The 25,616-nt window shown below is 41.0% G+C and overlaps 1 protein-coding gene across 5 annotated transcripts in view; it reads right to left on the bottom strand.

Moving 5' to 3' along the window:
• Positions 1-25,616, bottom strand: part of BANP (BTG3 associated nuclear protein) — a 117,269-nt gene that overhangs the window by 42,303 nt on the left and 49,350 nt on the right. For 2 of the 5 annotated variants that reach the window (XM_053952680.1, XM_053952683.1), the window contains exons 8-11: positions 22,267-22,434; positions 15,324-15,454; positions 13,183-13,245; positions 11,097-11,141 (exon numbers count right to left, since the gene is read on the bottom strand). In XM_053952680.1, the coding sequence (XP_053808655.1) occupies positions 11,097-11,141; positions 13,183-13,245; positions 15,324-15,454; positions 22,267-22,434 (407 nt within the window). Of the gene's footprint in view, positions 1-8,888; positions 8,967-10,201; positions 10,746-11,096; positions 11,142-13,182; positions 13,246-15,323; positions 15,455-22,266; positions 22,435-25,616 lie in introns of those variants that run through there. The other 3 variants (XM_053952684.1, XM_053952682.1, XM_053952681.1) reach the window with 3 other exon arrangements.

The raw sequence follows: 25,616 nt of genomic DNA, 5'->3' as shown, positions 1-25,616 counted from the left end.
CTCCCCACAGCTGAGAAGGGCACACACCTGAGCCCACCTGCATCCCAGCTCCAAGGAGAAAATTGAACACAGACTCCTGGACACGAGCCTGGGATGGCTGATTCCTGCCAGGATACCTGGAGCAGACCATGTCAGATCAGCCATAAAATTAAATGGAGCATGGAGCCAAACACATCCCAGGCAGCTGCTCCCAAATCCCTCCTCTTTTTTTAGGATGATTCTGAAGCCAACTGGATTTTTAATTATTTTTTAACGCCGAAAATAATTTTTACTTTCATTTTTCCCCTCACAGAATATTTAATTCTGATCTGTTTGGGGTTGGATATTGAAAAATCAATTCTTTTTGTGGTTTTGCTGCCTTCTTTCCCTACTTTTACTGCCTCTCAGAGAAGTTGTGGATGTCCCATCCTTGGAAGTGTCCAAGACCAGGTTGGAAAAATCTGGGATAATGGAAAAGTGTCCCTGCCCATGGCAGGGGTGGAATTTGATCCCCTTAAATCCCCTCATCCCAAACCATTCCATGATATTGTAGTTTTTTCTCCCTGAAACAAATAACTTTCCAAATTAGGGAAAAAAAACCAAAAAAAAAGTCTGGGAATTTTTGTAGCTTTTGATTTCTGCACTCTGCTGGGTTGAAAAGAACCCAGTGATTTTTAGTTGATTCAAACATTTTGCACCAACTTCTGCTTTAATCATAATTACAGGCAAAATGCAAACAGATGACAAAGCCATTTATCATTTTAATAAAATGTTTGCCTTGACACAGAAAACACCATCCCTCACAAAAATCAACATTTGGAATTCATCTGGCATTTGAATCAATTCAGAAAAAAATCACAAGGAATGGCACTTCTTGTACTGACAGCAAGGTCTGGCTAATAAAGCCCAGCCCAATGGCCCAAGAATGTGACTTTTAAATCCTTTTCTTCAGCATCACTGCTTGGAAATGTTTGGATTAAGGGTTGATGGATGCCATGGATGCAGAATCATTGGGAAAATCAACTTCTGATTTGTGTTTTCCCATCTAAGCAAAGCAGATTTAAAGAGATCTTATTCACTCCCAGGGAATAATTTAAATATCATTGATTTTCTTTATGAATTGACTTCCCCTTTTTACACTTATGCACTAATCCACAGTTAAAAGGATTTGAGTTTTCCATTATAGAAAATTCTGAAGAGATAAAACCACAGATTTCCCTGGAAATGTCAATAATTTAAGGAGTGAAAACGAGGAATGTCAAAAGCTGAGCATTGACAAAGTCTGGGAAGTTGGATCCCACTGTTGTAATTTGATAATTTATATTTATCTGAGAGATGAGGCTGAAAGGAAAACCCTTCCTATTTGATATTTCAGGCAAGGAAAAAACAACCTAACAAGAAATACTTACAAAACAATCTGGCTGAGCCTGATTAATGGAACAGGAAATAAGATTAAAACTGTTAAAAACATGGAATGTTCACTCTGGAAAGCTCTGGCTCTGGAGGGCTGTCATTCCTTTTTCATTATCCAACTGTCATCAGTGAGACCAAATTCTGCTCTTTTAAAGATCAGGGACAGAGGTTGAAAGAAATCAACTTTGACAGCAGACTCCAAATGGATTCCACTGGCTTCCCATTAAAATGAACAAGGCATTACTCAACACATGGAAAATGAAAGGATTTTATTTTTTCAAGAAAATAACCCCACCTTGAATAAAATCATCTTTAACCTTTGAAAAGACTTCAAAGAAAAGCCTCTAAATTAAATCTTCACAATGGAGCATCTCTAATGAAGACTTTTACAACTGAAGTACCTCAAAAATGTTCTGTATAATGATATTTTCAAAAAGAACAGGAGAAAGTCACTCCTGAGAAGTTTTATCTGCTCATTTTTAGATCAGCATCATTCAGAATTCTGGATTTCCAGCACCCAGAATCCTGGATTTCCTCAGCTGCTACTTCTTTACTCCAAATAATATTTTCAAAAAAGAACAGGAGAAAGTCACTCCTGGACAGTTTTATCTGCCCATTTCAAGGTCAATCATCCAGAATCCCAGATTTCCTGCGTCCAGAATCCCAGATTTCCTGCATCCAGAATCCCAGATTTCTTGCATCCAGAATCCCAGATTTCCTCTACTACTTTTTCTCTATTCCAAATAAAGTAAAAGGACCCAAATGAGGGGGGATCAACTTATTTGAATTTGGAAGATTCCCATGGAAGAAGGAGAGAAGTTCCCTGGGTTTGGGGCTTTTCTAACCTGCCACAAATGGTCCTGGACCAGCACTGTGGAATTCAGGAGGGATTTGGCACATCCCCAGGCCAGGGACAAACACACCCCAGGGGTTTGGGGCTCACATCCTGCTCCTGGGACAGACCCAGAGGCTCAGGGGCCATTCCTGGGGTGACTTCACCCCGCAGGGATCCCAGGAGAAAACCAAACTTCTCTTTTTCAATTTCTCTCTCCTGACTTGTGGGCTGGCTCTGAGGCCACAGCCAGACTCATTCTCTGCTCTCTGTGTTCCTGTTCTTAGGTCTGACAAGGGTTTTTATGCACTGATCCATGACAAATCCCATTCACCTGCAAGGACAACATGATCCCGTGCAAGCTGACCCCAAAAGGCCCTGGGGCGATGTGGTTCACCCCCCAGAGGCTCAGCCTCTCTCCCCACAAACATCTCCCTGCTCACACTTCCAGCCTCACCAATCTCCTGGCCTTGACCTGAACTCACACACCAAAAATCTCCCAATTCCTACTCATTTTTAGGATTTTTTCCTACAACCTCAGCATTTTTCCCCCTCCCAGCTCTTACACCTGCTGTGCATCACAAACCCCACACAAACTCAGTGCAGGCTGGGCTGGATTTCAGACAATCCCAGGATGGTTTGGGTTAGAAGGGACCTTAAAATCCATGTTGTCCCCACCCCTGCTATGGCAGGGACACCTTCCACCATCCCAGGCTGCTCCAAACCCCAGTGTCCAACCTGGCCTTGGCACTGCCAGGGATCCAGGGGCAGCCCCAGCTGCTCTGGGCACCTGTGCCAGGGCCTGCCCGCCCTCCCAGGGAAGGATTTCTCCCAAATATCCCATCTTAGCTGTTCCTCTTTTAGTTTGAAGCCATTCCCTGTGTCCTGTCACCCTGCCCCTTGTCCAAGTTCCCCTGGCACCTCTCCTGTGCCACTGCTGTGGGATGAGCCCCTCATGGGCAGTGCCACCTCTCCCACAACAATAAACTGGAAATTCAATAATCCCAACACTTCCTCCTGCTGAACTCACTCGTGCTGTTGAACACAAACATTTAGCAACATTCCAGAGTGACAGATTTCAGGAATAAAAACAGTTGTTATTTAAAGAGAAAAAAAAAATTAAAGAAATAAAATCAAAAGGCAATTTTTCAAAGAGATTCATTCAGCCAGGCCTGGTGGGAGCGCAGAGTTTGTATCAAAGGCAAAGTGGCTGAAGCAGATCTGCTTTTGCTTCCAGCCCGGGCAGGAACTGATAGCTCTGAGTGGATAATTGATGGAGCAGGAGCCAATTAATCCCAGCAGACTGGGAATCAAACAGAGCAAGTTCAGCATTTCAAATCCTCACTCCACGAGAGGAATTCTGCTCACAGGACACCAAAGAAATGGCTGCAGAGGATGGTTTTCCAAGCAGACTTTCCAAATGTTCCTCCCTGAATAAAAGAAATCTATCCCAGCTAATTCAAACAGCAGCTGAGGGCAGGAATTAAAACTGGGCTGCTGAGGGGGGATTTTAATGTCTAAATCAAGGAGCAGCTCATTTCTCCCACTCCAAATTCCCTCCTCATTCTTTCAGAAAACAACTGAGGATCATCTCTAAGCATCTTACAGTGCTCATCTGGTAGGGTTTTATTTTAATAGATGTGCAAACTTAATCCCAAATTCAGGATCTTGGATCATCCTTCTTCAGTTTATCAGAATTCTGTAGATAAAATTTATTTATTGCTCAGCTAGTTTGAAATATTTGAAGGATTCTGTAAAGTTGGCCTGGAAATGGAGTTGAACTACGTGAAGGATTAAATCTCTGAACACAAACAAAAGTCAATCTACTGTCCAATTTCACTGTATTTAACACTGCCTTGTTAAAAATCTCTGTAAATCACACAGGTCTGCTTTGAGAAAGAGAAACTGATCCTTCAGCTGGGGCTGAATTTTTAAAAGGGATGGTTTGGTGCCCGAAGTTGGCAAAAATCCACTGTTTTAACAGAGAAAAGATGGAAAAGAGGAGCCATTTCCCATTTTTAGTCATCACAGATTCCCAAAGCTGTGACCACCCCAAAATCCCTTTTAACCCTGCCACACAAAATGTGGCAACCCTGAACTCCCCAAGATTCCCTGTGGGGCTTCCTGGAGTGGGAAGGGAGAGGGAATTTTCCCTGAGCTTCATTTCTCCAGGTAAAAAATTCCCAAATCCCGCCCGGATTGGGATTTGGGATGTGGGGCAGTGATTCCCAAGCAGGGGATGCTCCAGACACCCCAAACATTTCAAATAAACGAGAGTGGAGCACAGGGGATGGGATGAGGGAAACGTGGAGCATCGGGACAGGGCTGGCATCACGTGATGAGAAAAATCATAAATGAAGAGCAGGAAAAAAAAAATAAACAAAACAAAAAAGAAATGATTTCTCCAGATGAGCCCCGATAGCTTTGTGAGCACTGCCAGCCTACAAGCAGAGATTTTTATTAGCAACAGCTCTAATAAGAGGCAGCTTAGACCTCTGCCTCCTATCAAGGTGGAGAAAATGATTTTTCCTTATATTTAAAAGATTATCACTTCCTATCTCATCTCTTCTTATTAAGTTTACAGCAATATTAAAACAAGATTTGGGTGAATAAAGAACATAATATACTCCAAAATAGAGAACGTATTCTTTGGAGCATTATAAATGCTCCTGTCTGCTTGAATGGAATTTTAATGGAACGAACCCACTTTCTCTGAGGAGAAAAATCAAAAAATAGGCAGAAAATATTCTCCTTTTCTTCATTAAAAAATCTTGTTTTACAAGCAGAGATCACTGGGAACTGAGGGACTATCAAAGAAGTGCCTGTAACAGATTAACAAATCACCTCTGCTCGTTCTTCCCAGCAGCCAGAACGTTCCACGAATGGAAAAAAAAAAAGTCATTGGGGGGATGAAATAAATCCCTGTTTGATAGCAAATGAAAAGGAGAGGGGATTTTGCTGCTTTTGATCAGAAGGGGAGCAGGAGAGGAGAGGTGTGTGGGGTGGGAGGGACGCAGGGTGGGAATGCTGCTGCCACGAAGGGCAAGCCCTGGGCACAGCCCAGCCCTGCCCCACATGGACCCATTCTGTCACGGAGCAAAAATGGCATTTTTGGTTTAAAACCTGAATTCTGGAACGAGAGAAAATGGCCTTTCCCATCAAAACTCCTGAAGGCTTTTCCTTCTTTGGGTGGGTGTCACTGCAGGTCTGTCCTTTGTGCTGGGGGAGAGGAATTCTAGCCTTTATAATTAAATTAGTATTAATAATTTAATGTAGAATAGCAAAATAATAATAATAATAATAATAATAATAATAATAATAATAATAATAATAATAATAATAATAATAATATATATAATAATCTATAATAAATATATATATTGATATATATAAATATATATAAATATATATAATAAATAATATAATTTATAATAAATAATTTATTATTATTATTATTAATAAATAAAAATAATATTACCAAAGTTACTAAAATAATAATAAAATAACATATAATAAAATAAATATAATAAATAATAAAAATAAATATAAATAAATATACTAATATAGTATATTTATTTATAAATATAGTTGTATGTTTCTGTAGAAATAAATTTTAATATCTATTGAAATATATAAATAATTGTGAAATTCAATATAAATATTTATATATAGATATAAATAAATGTAATAATATATAATAATAAAATATACAAATAGAAGTAATAAAAATTAAAATTAAAAAATTAAAATTAATACTACTACTAATAATAATAATAATAAATAATAGGTTTTAAAATGGGCCAAATTTGTTTCAGTTTTGGAGCTCAGTTTTTATCCTCCCGGGCACTGTTTTTTCCTGTTTTAAGCTTCCAAATTAAGCAGAAACTTTCTCCAAACCCATCCTAAATTCTGCAGTGACAGAACAAATTAATCAGGTGAAATCTGTGTTGCATGCACATTCTTATATATAAATCTTTTTTTTACACTTCATTTTTAAGCCAGATTTAACAGAAATATTCCTGTTTTCCTTACAGCATTAATTTTCCTGGAGATATTTTGGGTGATATTGATCACCAAGTCAGAGAATTTTCCCTCAAGCCTTTTTTAATCCCAATTTTTAGGACTGCTTTAAAAGAAAATGTCTCCATTTTCATTTGCTGAAATACTACTTTGCCTAAAAATTAAGTTTTCAGAACTAAATACAGTGAGTTTTGTGCTTTGGATTAATTACTCTGAGGGACAGCTCTATGAACACCAAATTAAAAAGCACAAAAATCCTCAAAGCAAACCCCAAAATCTCGCCTGTAGAATGCTTCTATTTAAGTAAAATTACATCTTTAAACACTTTTATTTATCCATAAATAGAGTTTCCATCAATACTCTGGGATGTCACTGGGAGTTTGCACAAAGCACAATTATTTCCAAATTATTCTTTTCCTTTTTGCTCCTAAAACCAGGAGCAAATTTAGGAGAATTTACTACAATTCCTGAAGAACTACCAGTTAAAAATAATATTTATTTTTTTTCCAGACTAATCAAGGAGTTTTTAAGCTCCTGAGTTTTTAATTGAATTTTTTTTTCTTGTAACAACCATTTCTCTGTGTGTGTTATTCAGGAGCTGTGCTGGAATTGGGAAAACCTTTTGGAATTCCAGAGAAATTCTCCCAGCAGCTCATTTCTCCCGCTCCAAATTCCCTCTCATTCCTTCAGAAAACAACTGAGCATCATCTTAATGCTACTGCCCTCTGCTGCTCCTGGATTAGGGACAGGGAAAAAATTCCTCCCTTGGATTAATTTGTGACTGAGCAACTCAAATAAAGCATTGCAGGGTATTTAAATCTAGAATATTCCAACTGAATGAATTATATACCAAATCAAATTTGTATGTGATTTGTGCAAATTAAATCAGTGCAAGTTAAAAATTGCATTAGAAAGTTTTTGTCTTGTTTTTGGATAATTTAATAGCAATATTTTAATATGTGGAAAAGGATTCTCTGAGAAGATTTATCCATCCTGGTGAATGAAATAAAGTTCAATTTTGAGAGGTTTCAATTACTTCAAGGGCGTGCCAATGGATCCCTGCTCCAGACTGGAATAAAAGCATGGGAATAAACAGGTCTGGGAGTGGAAAACTTTGAATTAAAGAAGGCACTAATATTGATTTTTGGGATAATATATTCAGTTTGGGGTTACATATGGAGTTTTAGGAGAACATATTCCATTTTGGATAATAGTGTATTATTGAAGTTGTCAATAGTTCAGGAGAAGAAAATGCAATTCCTGCTCCATCCAAAATGCTCATCAAACACAGAAGTGTGGGGTGGGGTCCCTCCCCTCTCTCCAGGGGCTCTCAGAGCATCCCTTTCATTCCAGGCTCCCCTGGGACACTCTTGTGGCCACAATTCAGAAAATCCCAACTTTTTTTTTTATTATTTTTTTGGAAAAACAACGTGGCAGAAGCAATCCTGCAGATTTCTCTCCTACAAAAGCTCATTGGCTTTTTCCTGCCAGACCCATCCTGGATTTTCCTGCTTTTTTCCCACTCCCCTAGAGTGAATTAAATGCTGCAATTGTCCCCAATTTTTCACTCCTGCAGCAGAACAAATCATTGGCTCTCCTTGAAAACACACAATCCTATTTTAGATTTTAAAGGACATCAACTTTTCCATTTAAGAACCAGGCAATAATTAAAGACCATTTCCCTGGTGCCATTTAATTAATCCCTAAATTGGAGAAACGCTGGCAGTGAGGGTGTAGAACACGGAATGGCTCAAAAACAGAATTAAGGAGTGGGAAACTCCTGGAATTGTCCTGTTTTTTATATCCCAGGTGTATCCCTGAGGCACAGGACACACTGAACATTTCCTGGGGTGATCAAAACTCCAAGGAAATAAAGGATGGAGGTGGGGAAGAAGCAGGGCAGGTAATCAAAGGAGATATAAATGAAAATTTCTGGTAATTCCTAAGGATAAAATGCAAGGAGCAAAAAAAGAAATTCCCACTTTTCTGAGGTTTCAAGGCTCAGCTAATGTGGAGCTTTAATTATTTTTGCAGTTTGGGGTTTTTATTAAACGTGCACTGAAATCTGAAACTTCCAGCTAATAGAACACATGTGGAGGTAGACAGAGCTCCTCTGGAATGATTTCATTCATTCCATGCACAGGGATGCCAGAAAAACAAAATCTGAGCTCAGAGCAACCACCAGGACACAGAAGGCAAGAGGGAGGAGAAGTTACAACCAGGAAAATCCTGCAGAAAAGCCAAGGTTTGGTACCTGAACACCTGTGGCACCTGGCAGATTTCCCTGCTAACATCTCATCAAGCTTTGTGCTGTTTTCTGCCTCAGCTCCCAGGAACTTCCCAAATTCCTGCTTTGTGAACCTTTCACTTGGAACTGGGATGGAGAAGCTGCAGCACCAAACCTCACCTGCACAGGGGAGCCCCCAGCAGCTGCTCTGTGCCCAGACAATCGTGGAAAACAGGAATTTTCTCTGGGAAATATTCACAGGGAGCATTCAGCAGCCAGGCTCAGATTCATAAATCCATATTCAATAAATACATCCTTTAGTGAGGATAATTTATTATTCAGCTGGAAACAGTCAGAGAAGCCCCATGTTACTCCTGATTATCCATATTCCTGATTATCCATATTCCTGATTATTCATATTCCTGATTATCCATATTCCTGATTATCCATATTCCTGATTATCCATATTAGGCTTCAAAAGATCCAGGAAAAAGCCTGGAAAATAATGGAGAGGTGGGAAAATTCCAGGAGTTTCTTGGAGCAGCTGACTGGAAGCTGCTGCTTTGTGCTGTGTTTCCCTGCCCTCATCCCAGGGCACATTCCCTGCTCTCATCCCACTCCTGGTGCCAAGGAAAAGGGATCAGTTCCAGCTCCCAGCCTTAAACCACCAGCAGGGTTTAGCTGAGCTGGTTTAACTCCTTCTCCTGGGCAGTTTTGGGGGCTCACAGCTCCCACACAGCAGCCCCAGAGCTCCCCTCTGCTCACCCCCCTCCAGGGCTTCAGCTGCTGTGGAAGCTTTCAGTAATTAATGCTGAAAATCCCCTAAATATCTGCTTGCTCCTGGTTTTTAATCCACTCAAAAATACCCATTTCCCAGCAAATGCTTCTGGAGGAGCTGAGGCTTCCTGGGAATGTTCCTGGTGATGCTCAAGGCACTGAAGTTCCTTCACACCAAAACGCAGCTCAGTGAGTGAGGAAAAAGCAAAATCCCAGCACTTTGTCCTTTGTTTGAAGCAAAGTTTAGAAGCAGAGCTCAGAGCACAGAGAGTTAAATAAAATTCCCTAAAAACTGGATGTCAAACTGATTTCCCATCCAGGTGTGTACAGCCAACAACCACTGAGGCAGGAGAGAGATTATCCCAAATCTGAGTGATAGTACAGACAGATAGATAACACCACTGAAATCCCAAAAAAAGAGAATTAATCATGGTTTTCTTCCCTGGCTCACATCTGTGACACAGCCCAGTGCAGGCACAGACATGTGGACACACAAATTTCCACAGGAATAGAGAATGCTGTGAGGTTTTAATTACAAATAAATTCAATTTAATCTACGTGCCACACTCAGAGAGGTGGAAAACCACCCAGTATTAAGGTGTAATTTGGACAGCAATATTTCACAGAGAAGGGAAAAAAACCCCTATAAATACCAAAATATCATCTCCAAAACATCACCTTTCCAAGATTCACTTCTGCAAAAGCACCTCTGATGTAGCCCTGAGCAAAGAACATTTCTGGGGTTTATTTTCTTGTTGAAATCCAAATACTGCCAAGTTCTGAGTGCTGGGGGCTCCCCTGAGCCCCAAACCCTGCTGGTGGCAGAGCCTCCAGCCCAGGCAGGATCCCAAATGTCTCCCAGTTTATTCAGAATCACCAGGAACCAAACAATCCCTCATATTCTGATTCAATAAATATTGCAGAACAGAGCTAAAAATCCCTTAAATATTTGCTTGCTCCTTTTTTTTTTTGTAATCCACTAAAAATAACCATAACTAAAAATCCACTAAAAAATAACCATAACTAAAAAATTCACCAAAAAAATTTCCCAGCAATGGAAACCCTGCTGATGGCAGAGCCTCCAGCCCAGGCAGGATCCCAAATGTCTCCCAGTTTATTCAGAATCACCAGGAACCAAACAATTCCTGGTGAACCTGACTTGCTTTGTTGAGTGAAACTTTAATTCCATTCAAATATCTGGAAAACTCGGTTTTAAAACAGATATACCAACAGTAAACATAACAACAATCACACTCTGACTCCTGTGGCCTGGAAGCTTCTTGCAGGAGGGTTTTTGTGCTCTGTTTTAGCAGAATTTAACATTCCAAGTGTGTCTGAGATCAAATGTGAGAAGTTCTGGGAATCCTGAGAATCCTGAGCTCAGTTCCATGGTCACTGACTCCTCAGCCAAGGAAAAGCTGCTTTTCCTCACCTGCTGTTTGCAGAAGCACCTCATAAAATCTGCTCCTCAACAAGAACAAGAGCAGATCTGCTTCCCTCAGGACAGCCATGCCATGGAAAAGGATAAAATGGAAAAAAAAAAAAAAAAAGAGTAACTGCTTGGATCAATGTTGGGTTCCTGGGGACTGGAGGAGAGCAGACAAGAACACCCTGGGCACTCAGCCCTTGGACAGGGGAGAGGCCAAAGGAGGGAGAAAACACCCTGCAGGAATGCTGAACCAAGCTGGGCCAAATATGAAATATTTCCATCAGGTTTTATCCTTTTGCAAGTTATTTCTTTCACCAGAGCAGGTTTGGCTCTTTAAAACAGGCACTAAAAATGGGGATTATGCCAATCTGCATCAAAAGAGCAAGGAAAAAGCTGCTTAACCCCAGTCCTGCTCCTACCTGCCCGTCCTGACCCACGTGGACTTGGTGGATCTGCAGATTTCCCTGGAAAAAGAGAGAAGGGACAATCAGCACAAGTTTGGCATTGCAAAAACTGCAAAAAAATCTGTTTCAATAGGAAGGAAATCCCTGAGTTTAGGAAGTTCTGCTGAAGGTTCTTCAGGCAATCCAGCTCCACTCAGCCTCAAAAACAAGGAATTTTCCCACCCAGCATGTTTTGCCTTTGGAAGTTCAGTAACTTCCAAAATTTATTCTTTTTGAATTATAAATTCAAAGATAATCTAGTTTTATGCATTTTTTTTCGGAGGTAAAACTTTGGTTTTCCTCCTTTATATAAACCTGCAAATTGAAATCCAGCCCTCACTATCCCAGAACTGGCAATCTAACACTTTTACAGGGTTGCAGAGCTATTTACTATTTGCTTTTTATTTATCCTCATTTCATACTGAAAACCAACACAGTTCTATTATAGGGATTACATCTATTAAAAAAAAAAAAAAAAAGAAAATTCTCAATAAATCAAAGTATTTTAAGCTCTAAAGTCCAATCAGGAAATCTTTATGACATGAAGTTTTTATTCACATGCTCACAGATGTCTTTCCAAAAGTACACTTGGATTAAGGAGAGGCAGCTTCCCAAAAGAGCCTTGCAGTGAAACAGCACATTTTGGAGGACAAAATCCCCATTTTTGTGCAGTTTCTCCTGCTGGCAGCTCCTCTCTCACTTGTGTACATTGTCATCAATTTAAAACCAGATGTTTTCATCTGTCAGGGACAAATGCAGCCTTTGAAAGTCCCACAGACAAGAAGAGCCAAAGGATCCAGGGTGTGCTGGAACCTCAGGATCCATTCCAGCAATCTCTGCTGAATCATCAGTTTTTTAGTGGTTCTTGACCCAAAAACTCCTTCAGTTTTATGGCAGCACCACACATCAGAGCCAGGATATTTTAATCCTTTCTTCTCTCTCTCAAGGCCTGACAGGCCCTTCAAAGGACAAGCCTCTAACTATAATATTTATAGAATTTTTATGATAATATTTATTCTCCAGTAGCTGCCTGTGTTAACAATATTCCTTCACAAAGTGGTTTTATGAGCTGTGATTTGGGTTCTTTGGACAGGGATTAAACCAAGCCAGGCAGATCCACTTCCCAGCGAGGGAAAAACCTTGACAGGGAAATGGGACAGATTCAAATTGTTGCCTGTATTAATGTTCAACCTGATTTTTCTATTCCTGCTGCATTTAAACAAAGTGCACCAGAAATCCAAGAGCAGTTTCAGCAGTCAGGAGATTTTTAAATAACCAATAACTGCAGCAAATACACAGGGAAATCCACTTGGATTTGGGAGCTGAGCCAAAATTGGAGGGTTTAGGATTGAATTTATCCATCCCATTCCACTGAATTATTTTTCTGGAAAAAAATTAAGAAGTGCAAATGCTGCAGTGCCAGATAAGCTGGTCAGGAATGGAGGGTAAATTCATTCTGGAATATTTCTTTATTAGATGGTGGCTGAAGGTTTCTCCAACTCCTCTTCAACCATTGAAGGCCCTGAGTGTTCTCACCACTTTAGTTCATCAACCTAAACAGAATAATTTCATTTTTAAGCAGTGCAAGCACCTGGTTTCCTATTAAACTCTGTCAGTACTAAATTTCCAAACTTTATCAGCCTTATGCAACACTTAACACACACACTGAGCTGTTCTGGCTGGTGAGGGAGGGAAAAATAAGTCAAAATAATCAAAATAAAATAAATCTAAATAACAATAATGAAAAAAAAAACAGTGAACACACATGGAGCTGTTTTGGCTGGTGAGGGAGGGAAAAATAAATAAAATAAATAAATAGAAATAATAATAATGAAAAAGAAAGAATGAACACATATTTTGGTTAGTGAGGGAGGGAAAAATAAATCAAAATAATAAAATAAATAGAAATAATAATAACACTGAAAAAGAAACCCCCAAGACCCCAGAGACAGAAGTAGCAGGTTCTAAAGCAGATTTTCTGCTGCTTGCAGCCCATTTTCCTTTTCCATTGCTCCTTTTCCCTCAGCTCTCAGGGTTCAGGAGAGCCCCAGGCTTTGCTCACCTCGCTGTCCTGCGTGATCTGCACCTGCTCTCCCTGGGGCACCTGGGCTATGTGGAGATGGCCCTGTGGGATCCACAACAAAAGAAAACACCAAGGAGCATCAGAGGAAAATCACAGCTCCAGGAAGCAGCTCCTGCCTTGCAGGCAGCAGAGTTTCATGGAGAGAAGCAAAACGTGCAATGAAACCATTGAGGAGCTTTAAAAATGCCAAGTGCACCTGGAGTGCCCCAGCTTTGGATGGGAATAAAAGCAGAGGGACTTGGACCAAAGACTGCTTCATTTCCACGACAGGGGAAGGAAAACAGGAGGAATAACAATAATAATAATAATAATAATAATAATAATAATAATAATAATAATAATCTAACAGATGCATTTTTCTATTGCCTTTTCGACTGGTACACAAAGCTTGGGGTTGACTTGCTTTGTTGACTGAAACTTTAATTCCATTTAAATATCTGGAAAACTCAGTTTTAGAACAGGTAACAACCAACACAGTTTTAGAACAGGTAACAACCAACAGTAAATATCTCCAAGAGTGAGGTTTCCAAAGGTATCTCATTTTCCACCTATTTTTGCTCATTCACTGGTGCACAGACCACTCTAAGGACTCTCAGCTGCTGGGATCTGGCAGGAAATCATTAATTTGAACAATCCCCCTGATTTATATTGGTGACAATCTGCCCTGATGGTTTTAATCCTATAAAATTTGGCATTGCTGCCCATTGCCAGCACTCTCCTGGTCCTGTAGGAAGGAGAAGAGTGGCTGGAATTCCTTGTGCATCCTGCCCAGCCCAGCCACTGTGATTTACCTGAGGGGAGATTGGATTCTAAATAACCTCCTGGAGGTTTTATAAAGCTTTGTGTTCATTTTAATATGCCTGCATGAGATGAAAGATAATCATTTGGAATTCTGTCAAAGGCCCCTCTGATTTTATAACACAAGAACAATTGCCTGTGATTTTCAAAGACACACAGATCCCTCTATTTCCAACAGTTTCATTTCCTTTGGAAGGAAACTGCCTATTTATAGGGAGAAAAACCACACTGAAAGTGTCCCTCTGACAATAGGGGCTGGAGAGAAAATTATAGCACTGCCCAGCCCAGGGGGAGATTAAAATCACCTTCCCTCCTTCACATCAAACTCTCAGTGCTCCCAGGAAAAAGATGGAATGTTTAGAAGATCCATTTATAGCAGTTTTTTCCCTGGATTCCACAATTTGAGGGATAATTAATATGTCCAGGTCTTTTAATGAGGCAAGTTTTTATCACTTCCATCTATAAACAAACCATCTGTTCTATTAAAGTCACATATTTCAGGTGATTTTTCTTTCTATCTTGTCTTTCAAGACCTGAAAAGTACTTTTCAGTCACCAGTCAAATCTCACCCACAGATCCATAGGAAAATCCACTTTTAAAATCTACATGGAATTCAAAAGACAGAGAAATTCCCAGGATAATATTGAAAAGTTATGGCAAAAGTGAAGTGGAAAAGGAAGATTTCCACCCAGCTCCTGCACAAAGAGAATTATTTCACTCAGGACACTTCTTAAAAAGAATTTGAATTTCAAACAATCCTTGTAGTGCCCAGTGGGACACAAGAATTAAAGTGAAGGTGTTTTTTTTTTTTCAGAGTACACTAAAACCACAGATAAAAACCATCAGGCCTGAGTGGTGGTGGGAGTGTCAGGCTTAAAAAATGTCAATATTTAGAACTTTCACTGATAGACACAGAGCTCCACAAACACACATGGGAACGACTCCGCTCCCAGATGTTCAAAAGTGCCTGAGAATGCAGTTTTAGAGAAAAACAAATGAATAAATGTGATTTTGTTGTGGAAGTCACACCAGAACTACCTCTGAAGTATAAATCACTAAGCAACCACAGCCAGGAAAAGGCTGATAATTCTCTGTATAATAACCAAAGTGCATTGATCTCTATTGGTTGTGTGAGGAAATCCTGCGTGGAATTTTTTTGTCACATAACTCTAATTTTTTTTTTTTTTTCCATAAGCCTCCAGTGTTTGTTTTCTGGACACCTTAAGCTGGCAGGTTATGATTTCACAGTCCAACATGACAGTGCAGCTGGAGCAGGGTTCTGGCTGCTTTGGGAGGAGGTTTAGGAAAAGGTGAGGACATACTACTTGGACTTGTCCATCCTCTCCAATCTGGTGGATCTGGACCTGCTGAGCGTTGGCCAGGGCGTAGTGCAGGGCCTGGGGCTGGTTCTGCTGCATCTCACTGGAGGCTGACACCGAGCTCTGGGATCCCTCTGCAAGAAACGAGACCAAATCCCAGCTTTATTTTGTGTGCATCCCCCCAAAGTGCTCCTAAAACCCCACGGCAACCAAATCCAGTCCGTGGGCACAGATCATCCAGCATTCCTGGGCATGTGGGTGAAACATAAACTTTAAGAGATTTAGAGATTTTAGAGGAGCTAAGATTTTAGTTAGAGATAAGCTTTACTAGAGCTAATTAAAATAAAGGGATTTTGTAAGTAAGCCTTGATGAAGTTAAGAGTTAGTAGTTAACTAATAATTGATTGCTTGTCAGCACAATGTTTAGTTAGCTGGGTTTATAATGAAGCAAACAGCTTTTAGGAACATGAGACAATTGTGGGCCTCCTCTGCTCTGAAACCAATTGAAGACAGGGAATGGGAGTTCTACCAAGGTTCATTTATCATATTTGCATTGAAAAGGTAGAAAGGTCAGAATGAGGAAGACTTCATTGACTTCCTCATTTTGGGACCCCTCCCCATGGAAGGCACCACCGTCCCATTTCAAGGAACAAACTGCGCATGCTTAACAGCTTTGGGAACGATTAGCATACAAAACGAGGAATGGGATGTACTAAATGATGAATATGTGTTTGTATTTTGGGTATTCAATTCTGGTGTGGATAAAAGGACTCTGTAATCATTGGAAAGGTGCAGTGTGCATTTGGGAGCTGTCCCGCACGCTGCCCGGCGCCGCAATGAACATACACGTTCTAACTTTAAACTGTCAGAGAGTTTTTGTCCATCACAGTTGGATATCGGTGCTAGATCAATATCCAGATTTCTTTAATAAATCATGGGTGTTTGCTGCAAAGCCCACAGAACTCCAAGGGCTGGCAGAGCTCCTGCTTTAAACAAAAGCACCTTTTGGGATCTAAATCCCAATTCTGCAGCTGGAAAAGTCCCATCAGAACAAAACCCCAGAGGTCTCCTGAGGAATTCAATGGTTTTTGTTCACCTGAGAACAATTTCTGCCACCACCACCCCAAGGACACCTTTAAAAACCCGTCCTGCCTATTGTGATAAATGAAATTATTGTGAGAAATGAACTTAATATTATAATTATTTATAATTATAATAATTTATAATGATTTATAATTATAATTTATAATTATTTTTAATTATAGATTATAATAATTTATAATAGTTTATAATGGTTATTTAATTATTTAATTATTTAGTTATTATTATTTAGCTATTTAATTATTTTTAATAGTTATTTAGTTATTATGCTATTTACTAATTAATATTATTCATTCTGTATTCTATTTAATAATGAATATTTAATTCTTATACTAATTAATAATCATAATGATTATAAATAATGGTAAATTCTTTCTAATTTATCATTATAAATAAAGGGGATCTCCCAATTGTTTTCCAAGATCCATCCCCTACAATTCATACTGACACACGTGAGGTCTGGAATTGTATTTTTGAACCTCAAAATCACAGGTGGATTTCTTGATTTATTAAATTTAAACACAACTCACACTGCAGAGTGGAAATGCCTCTGAAAAGGGAATGTTAAACATTAAAAATGGGAGTTATCTTCATGTAAGAGGGACAAAAACCACCAGGAAAACCTCAGTGGGATTTCCAGAGGGTAAAAACTTGTAATGGACACATCATAGATCCATTTTGAGGTTTTCCAGCTGCAGGGAAAGGATTCTTCTAAACAGAAGAGGCAAAAGGCAAGTAAAAATGACAGAAACCATTAATTTTTAATATCTCCACTAAATACTCCAAGATTTATTCTGCAAACACACTGTTAGTTCTGCAGGAATGAGCTTTAGCCACTCAAATATTTTAATGGGAATGTTCTTTCATAAAATCAGCCCTTTAAGGGTTTTTTTTATTCCTCCTGTCTGCAAATGTTTGGGCACGAAGATAATTTTGAGGTTTAGGTCTGAGCATGGGAACTGGGAACTCCAAACCACCAAGTTAATATTTATTTATTTGTTGAAAAGTTGGGTTGGTTAACAATTCAGGCAGCTCTGGTTCTGTTAACGAGCTGGAACACAGAATTCCAGCCACAAATTTCCACAGGAACCCAGGGAAACACAACAAACCCAATTTTTTCTACCTCTTGGGCACACCTTTAATCCCTCACATCTCAGCAAGAGACTGCAGAGCTTTTATAATTCCTTACATGCAGCCTTGGTGCTCCCCGTGCAATTCCAGCTTTTTCTAAGCTGCTGTAGAGTGGAATTTGCTGCACGGAATTCCTGGTGGGATTGAGGAATCCCAACTGGCTGAAAAGTGCTGAACTTTGTAGAAAAACTGCTCCATCAACCAAATAAAAATGGCATTTTTTAACCAAATAAATTATAAATGGCATTTATTAATCAAATAGAAATGGGATTTTTCCAACTGGGATACCATTGGCTTTGTCATGGCCACTGGATTAAATGGATATCTTGGAAAAATCCTTACCTGAGCCTCTGCCTTTCACTTTTTCTCCTTTTTCCATTAATTTATCCTAATATTTGATGCAATTGACTTCTCTAGTTTTTTTTTTTTAATTTACAAATAACATTTTGTTGGGATGACTGAGAAAATGCACTGCTACCATCTGCTCCTTCAGGGCCCCCAGCTCAGGATTTTGGGGAACAAATTCCCTCAGGATTTTATGGGACAAATTCCCTCAGGATTTTATGGGACAAATTCCCTCAGGATTTTGGGGAACAAATTCCCTCAGGATTTTATGGGACAAATTCCCTCAGGATTTTAGAAACAAATTCCCTCATGATTTTAGGAACAAATTCCCTCAGGATTTTGAGAACAAATTTCCTCAGGATTTTGAGAACAAATTCCCTCAGGATTTTGCGGAATAAATTCCCTCAGGATTTTAGGAACAAATTTCCTCAGGATTTTGTGGGACAAGTTTCCCCAGGATTCTGAGGGATAATTTCCCTCAGGGCTTTGTCTTTCCTTTGTTTTTCCCAGATTTTCCCTGTGGAATTCAACTGAGCTAATTACGACTCAACTTCAGCCAAACCACAGTGTCCAAATACAGAATCCTTCATTTATAATATTTATTTTCAGATTAAGTTATGTGATAAAAGATTATCAAAGAAATAAAACCTGCAGCTGAGAAATATGCATTTTTATATATTTATGATATTCACATACTGAAATGCATTTTTAACTGCATTTAAAAGGCCCAAAAGTTTTGATTTTTAAGTCATTTTTGGCTTCAGAGGACAGAAATGATTGTGCTTTTTGAAGGTGCATGAGGATCCACAGCCTGGATAGACCTCTCCTATGGTCACCTATAAATAGATTTAAATTTGGCTTCACTGCAACAACTAAAATTGGGGTTTTTTTTCTCTATTTTGTTGGATTTTTTGGTGTTTTTCTCTCCTAGGAAGAAAGAAAAGAGAGGATTCAGCCACATCTGAAAACAAAACATCCTTTATGAGTCCTGTTTTTCCCCTCTTCATCTCAGGGCAGACAAAGGGAATATTTATCCACTTTTATAAACATTCCCCACTTCAAACAAACACGACCATGAGGAGCACACCCAGCTTGGGGAGAGGAGCTGTCAGCAGTGAGAAATCCCTGGAAACCATTGAGCCTCACATTTCCAGTTGGGATTCTTGGAGAATCCCTGGAAGGAGGAGCCACAGCTGAATTCCAGAATTTTCCAGGAGTTCCCAAGGGGCAAGTGGGACACGAACCCTGTAGCGCATTCCCAAAGAACCTTCAAGGATATGTGGGTTTAATTCTCAGCTAAAATCACTTTTTAAGGCAGAATCTTTGGTGTTTTCTCATCTGTTCCTATTTATCTGTTGAGGATTTTCATTTTCATGGAATCATGGAATTGTTAAGGGTGGAAAAGACCTTTAAGATCATCAGGTCCAACACCACCACCATGGTCACCACCGACCACGTCCCCAAGTGCCACATCCATGGGATTTTTGGACACTTCCAGGGATGGAGACTCCACCACTGCCCTGACAAACTATTCCAATGCTGGACAACCCTTTCCATGAAGGAATTTTTCCTAATTCCAACCTAAACTTCTCCTGGTGCAACTTTAAGGATATCTCCTCTCATCCTGCCCCTTGTTCCCTGGGAGAAGGCACAGATTCCACAGCAGGAGGGATTCATACTTAGGAATTCTGGAATTAAAAATGGTTTCCCTGGTGCCCAGCTCCACCCTCACACCTCTCCTCACAGACAGGGATGCATCCCCTCGTTCTAGTCCCAGCAAGGGAAGGGTGGATGGATTAACCATCCCCAAACCCCCCAAAAAAGCAGGAAAAAACCATTCCAGAACAGTGAAAATAAAGCTGTAAACCATCACCTCCCCCTGCCTCAGCCCCAGTTGTGTGGAACAGCTTTGAAGATTTGGCTGCACATCCAGTTTTTAATGTGACACCTCAGCACAGGCCTAAATCTACCCAGAAATCCCAAAGTCAGGGAACTAATTAAAAATTCCAACATGGAAAACTGTGATAACAGCTTGAACAATCTGAAGAGAAATGAAAAGAAAGAAAGAAGGCACTTTTCAATTAATCCTCCTCCCAAACCCCTCATTTCCTACAGCATTCCCTGCACAGATTCCAGCCCTTTCCAAAGGAATATCCAGTGAAATTATCATGGCAGCCATGTGGATGTCCCTGCTTGGGAAAAACCATGGGGAAAACACACCTTAGGTACTGAAAAGTTGGCTCCAAGAGCAGAGCCAACCACAGCAATCAACACCTCCTTTCCAAAAAAAGCAATGGATTCAAGCAAATAGCCAGGGAAAATCAGGAAAAGCAACTTCTGCCTGAATTTAACAGTCAGTGAAGTGTAGGAAAATCTTAATTAACATCTCTGGGGGTGAAGGACAAAGAAAATCCATTTGTGTTTTCCCACCAGGCTCCCCAGACATGATTTTCCCTGCAGGCTGATCCCTCTTGAAGAGCAAATTGCAAAGCCTTGGAGGGTCTGTGGGCTCAGCCTCCTGCTTTGCTGTCATTTCCAGAGTTAATTTTGCCACGTGATGAACAGAGCAGAGAGGAAATCTGTTGTCACTTTTCACCACGCTCCAATCAAAGCCACGTGCTCCAGGAACTGTTAATCCCAACAAGCAGGAAAAGCCTCAAAGCTTTGGCATTTCCAACAAGTGCAAGAGGAGTGAGTTTGAACAACAATCCTGCTGTGATGCAAATAGTTCAGAATTATTAATTGTGTGTGCAGTAGTTCATTAAAAAAATTTAAAACCCCAAATAAATGAGGTTGGAAGTGGCCTCTGGAGATGATCTAACCCAATGTCCTTCCTCAAAATATGGGCAACAGGAACTGGTGGCTTTGGGCTGCACCCAGGTGGATTTTGATGTCTCCAGAGATGGTGACGACCTCTTACTGTGCTCAGTCATCCCCAAAATTCCTCAGAGCCAGAGGAACCAAAGTCAGGGCACAGCTGAGTGAGTTTCAGGATGCCACATTGATGTATTTTTTTAAATTAGGCAAATTAATTGCTGCTAAAAACAACTCTGAAAATCCCAGTCCTGCCATTCATAGGGAAGGTTTCCAGCACTGCAGTGCCCAGGATTTGGGAATACCTCAGGGAGTGTTCCAGGTTGGACAGGGCTTGGAGCACCCTGGGATGGGATGAGCTTTAAGGCCCTCCCCAGCCAAAGCAGGCTGGGATTCCATGGGATAACCACAAGAAACCAACCCAAACTCATGATCCTACAGCCTTCAGGAGACTTCAGGAATCCACTGACTCTGAGTTCTGCATCTCTACAGGTGTCTCCAAACCTCCAAAACAGACTGAAGATGAATAATTTGAATAATAAATCTCAACACCACTCAAGGAGCACAGGCTAATGAGCACAGGCTGTAATATCCACCTACTGCTGCCTTTTTACCCTGAAATACTGATTGCTGAAAGACTGAAAGTAAAAATCCCATCAACATAGAGGGCTTATGGTTATCATTACATTGATTAGTTGTTTTAATTTGAGATTTTTGGATGGGATTCCCTGTTCCAGCACATAAAATTTTCCATTGAAAGCAGATTTTGTCATTCTTTGCATGAGATACAGTGGTTAGTGTTAACATGCAACCAAAAATTTTATGCAGGCAAATAAACTGACTTCCTTTTCTTTGGGCTGCCTTCCAAAGCCCTGGTTTTAATATCTAATGTACAAAAGTCCCAGAACACTGCTTTATATTAAAAGCATGAGCCAGAAATGTCCTCAGAGAACACTCCTGAGGTCAGGATTTTTCATTTGTTATCCAGGCCTCCATACCTAGATGGAAATATGGAATCACCTACAGCACATTTCATGTCTGCAGAGGAAAACACTTCAGGAACAGCATTTAGCACGTCCCACTGAATGGTGTGAACACACTGGGAAGGATTTAGTCACTGGATTCCTCTTAGGAACAACAACTGCAAGGATAGTTGGACTTTCTCCTCAAAGAGCTGAGCGTGGTAAAAATACAAAATAAAGTAAAAATACAGCACAAAGCTGCAGGAGCTGAATCCATGGGGGTGGACAGAAAGCAGGGTTAGGTGGGGTTTGGGGAGGGAACTGTTCCCTGTGAGGGTGGGGAGGTTCCCAGAGCAGCTGTGGCTGCCCCTGGATCCCTGGAAGTGCCCAAGGCCAGGCTGGAATAACCTGGGCCAGTGGAAGGTGTCCCTGCCCATGCCAGGGGTGGAATTAGATGATCTTTAAGGTCCCTTCCACCCAAACCATTCCAGGATTCCACATTCTCAGCACCTCAGCAAAGCCAGGCAAATTAAAATTCAGGCACCTGGGAAAACAAGAGGGATTTGTGATTGGGGGGAAGGTTTGGTTTGTACCTGAGCCACTGTAGGAGGAGGATGAGGGGGTTCTCCTGGAGAAGCTTTTCACAGCCAGGCTCTGCCCTCGCTGCTTCCTCCTCCAGGCTGTCCTGCACTTGGAGTCGATGCTCTGCTTGATGCGGTACCAGTCTGACTCTGTGATGCCAAATTTGTAAAACAGGTGGCCTGGAATGATGGAAGAAAAGAGATAATTGTAGAAAGACAGTAGAATATACCTGAGAAATATACCTTAGAAAAACCATGGAATAGGACAGTCGTTGTTGAGAGAGAAATGGAACGAGAAATGTTTCAAAGGATGGCCTTGAAATAAGACTGGATACTTTGGAGAAATAAAACTATGAAAGATGCATTGTAGCAGGACCCACGAGGGGTAATTTCAGATGATTGTCTTTAAGGCATCTATAGCATGGTGTGACAAAAGCTGATAGGCCAAGAAACACTCATAATGTATTGTAATTAGGAAATAATTGGCTTCTAATTGTGATGGTGTGAATTATAACATCTCTATTGTCTCACCCTTCTCACGAGACTGAAAATGGAATAAAAGTTTTTAAAACACCTCTCAGTTGCTCCATCTCTGGGTCAGAAAAGGGCTTAATCTGACAATAATAATCAACACAAACCTGTATTTTCCAGAAAACACAGAGAGGACACATGCAGTCCCACACACCAGGCTCTGCACCTGTGCAAAGAGCCCCAGAGCTGAGCAGTGACAGGACTTCAACAAAACTTATTCCCAAAAGTCAGTAACTGTTCACCTGCACGGGTCTGGGTGTAAAAATGCCAGCAGTGCATGGAATTTTATCACCTGCACTGGGGTCTGTGGGAGCTGCACTGTTACACCCAAGCTGTGCCAAACCAAGAGCAGGATCCAGCACTCCAGAGCCAAAGCTGGAGCAGGGATGATTCCTCACTGACAGTACCCCACAAGAAGTCTGACTGGACAAAACTGCCTCCTGCTGAAGAAGGAAACTGCAGCAAACTCCATATAAAGAAAAAAAAAACTCGACTCTTTTAAAGCTCAGTCCAAAATTGATCCAAATCCAGTAAAAACACAGCCCAAAATGAGGATCCTCTCACAGCTGCTCCCAGAATTCAGGCACTTTAAGAGCCTCAGGATGAGCTTTGCAGCCCCTGGTGCTAAGTTGCCAAAGTGTTCCATAAACACAGTGAGGAGTGGCTTTAAAACTGGGAATTTAGCTGGGAATGTTGTGCACTGTCAGCTTGAATTATTCCACAATTTCACCATTTCATTGGAGCTTCTGAGGGATTTGGATTTTCGTAAAGCACCAGCACTCGAGAGCAAAAAACTCCAAGCCCCCATGGCTGCAGAATGAAAAAAGCCACCCGAAAAATCCATTATTTGCCCATCTGAAAAGAGGGAGATGGATTTTTATATATACAGGACAAGGGGAATGGCTTTAAACTGACAAAGAAAAGGGTTAGGTGGGATATTGGGAAGGAATTCTTCCCTGGGAGGGTGGAGAGGGGCTGGGATGGAATTCCCAGAGCAGCTGTGGCTGCCCCTGCATCCCTGGCAGTGTCCAAGGCCAGGCTGGAGCACCCTGGGACAGAAGATGTCCCTGCCTATGGCAGGGATGGAATTAAATCCCTGAAGGTCCTTCCCACCCAAACCATCTCAGGATTCTCTGATCCAAACCCCCCTAAATTCAACCAGAAGTCTCTGAACATGTAATATGCTCATACTGGAAACCCTCAGTACTTCAGAATTCAGAGGTGCAGCACTGAACAAGCCAAGGCTGCCAGAGATGCTTTTACTCTACAGGACAAAGCTTCAAGAATCTCTAAAATTCTCATTTTCCTTTCCCTACCCTGCTAAGTAAAACAATCTTTTCCACTTTTCCACTTACTGGGCTTTCCATCTTCCTCTCAGATGGGCTCCTAATCCTGTGAAGGACTTGCTTAAGCTGTTGTATATAGAACCTAAAGAACAGGATATGGGCTGCTCCTGCAAGACAAATGATTTGAAGCCTGGAGCCACAAAATTCCAGGTTTGCACAAACTTAAAGCTCCATAGTTTCCTCTGCATTACAAATGAGCCCAGAGTCCTCAAAGCCTGAAATCTGCAGGCTCTAGCAGAGCCAAGTGGAAAAGTGGATCTCTTGTGGCATCATTTTTTTTTAATAAATTTATTTTTTCAATGCTTTAAATTTATTTTTTGTGTAGGAGTGATTTGAAATAAAGGTGAGAACACACAGGAAGAAAACACTGGACCCCAAAATCTACTTCAAAAGTGCTTTAAAGTCCCCAAGATTTCTCACTTTAAGTGACAGCAAGAACCCAGAGAAGTTTACAGCCCTGTGTCTCCAAACTGGGAAAATGGGCTGAAATTCCAATTTGCTGCTGTGCAAGTTTCCTTTCCACGGGTGTCAGCAAAAGCAGAGAACATTGTGGATTAACCCCACAGTGCTCAGCCTCAGGTGCATTCCCAGAGCAAGGAATGCTCAGCAGGGGAGGCAGTGGATGTGCCTGAACTGCTGCCCCAGCCCCAGCAGCCCCACAGAGAACACCAGCACAGGCTCGGGCTGGGCTTGGAGGGGAAAAGTCCATATTTCACTCATAACTGCATTTTAATGACTTTCCTGGTGTGTTATGGCTGCACTGCAGGCAGAGAAAATCCCAGGGAAAAGCTGCCTGCCTGGGAATTGGAACTGCTCCAGTGAATCCAGGGTGCCACTGGATTTAATCCATGGGATATTCCAGAATACCACTGGATTTAATCCATGGGATACTCCAAGGTGTCACTGGATTTAATCCATGGGATACTCCAAGGTGTCACTGGATTTAATCCATGGGATGTTCCAGGGTGTCACTGGATTTAATCCATGGGATGTTCCAGGGTGCCACTGGATTTAATCCATGGGATGTTCCAGGGTGCCACTGGATTTAATCCATGGGACATTCCAGGATACCACTGGATTTAATCCATGGGATATTCCAAGGTGCAACTGAATTTAATCCATGGGATATTCCAGGATACAACTGGATTTAATCCATGGGATATTCCAGGATGTCACTGGATTTAATCCATGGGATGTTCCAGGGTGTCACTGGATTTAATCCATGGGATATTCCATGATGCCACTTGACTCAAAGAGAAATCAAAGTGATATCAGTTACTCAGGACAGGAGTCTCAGGTGCAGTGTGAGGAACAGGCTGAGCACCAGAGCTGGGACACAAAACATCCCCAAAAGTGCTTGATTGAGGGAAGGAAGGAAAACACCTTCAGAAAACTGAAAGGGAGGAGCTTCAGATGGGATTTTGGGCAGGAATTTTTGCCTGTGAGGCTGGGCAGGCCCTGGCACAGGTGCCCCTGGATCCCTGG

Source organism: Vidua chalybeata, chromosome 11 (assembly GCF_026979565.1).
Source record: "Vidua chalybeata isolate OUT-0048 chromosome 11, bVidCha1 merged haplotype, whole genome shotgun sequence".
NCBI classification, from domain to species: Eukaryota; Metazoa; Chordata; class Aves; order Passeriformes; family Viduidae; genus Vidua; species Vidua chalybeata.
The sequence above is the reverse complement of the archived record's forward strand: the minus strand, read 5'-3'. Positions and strand labels throughout refer to the sequence as shown.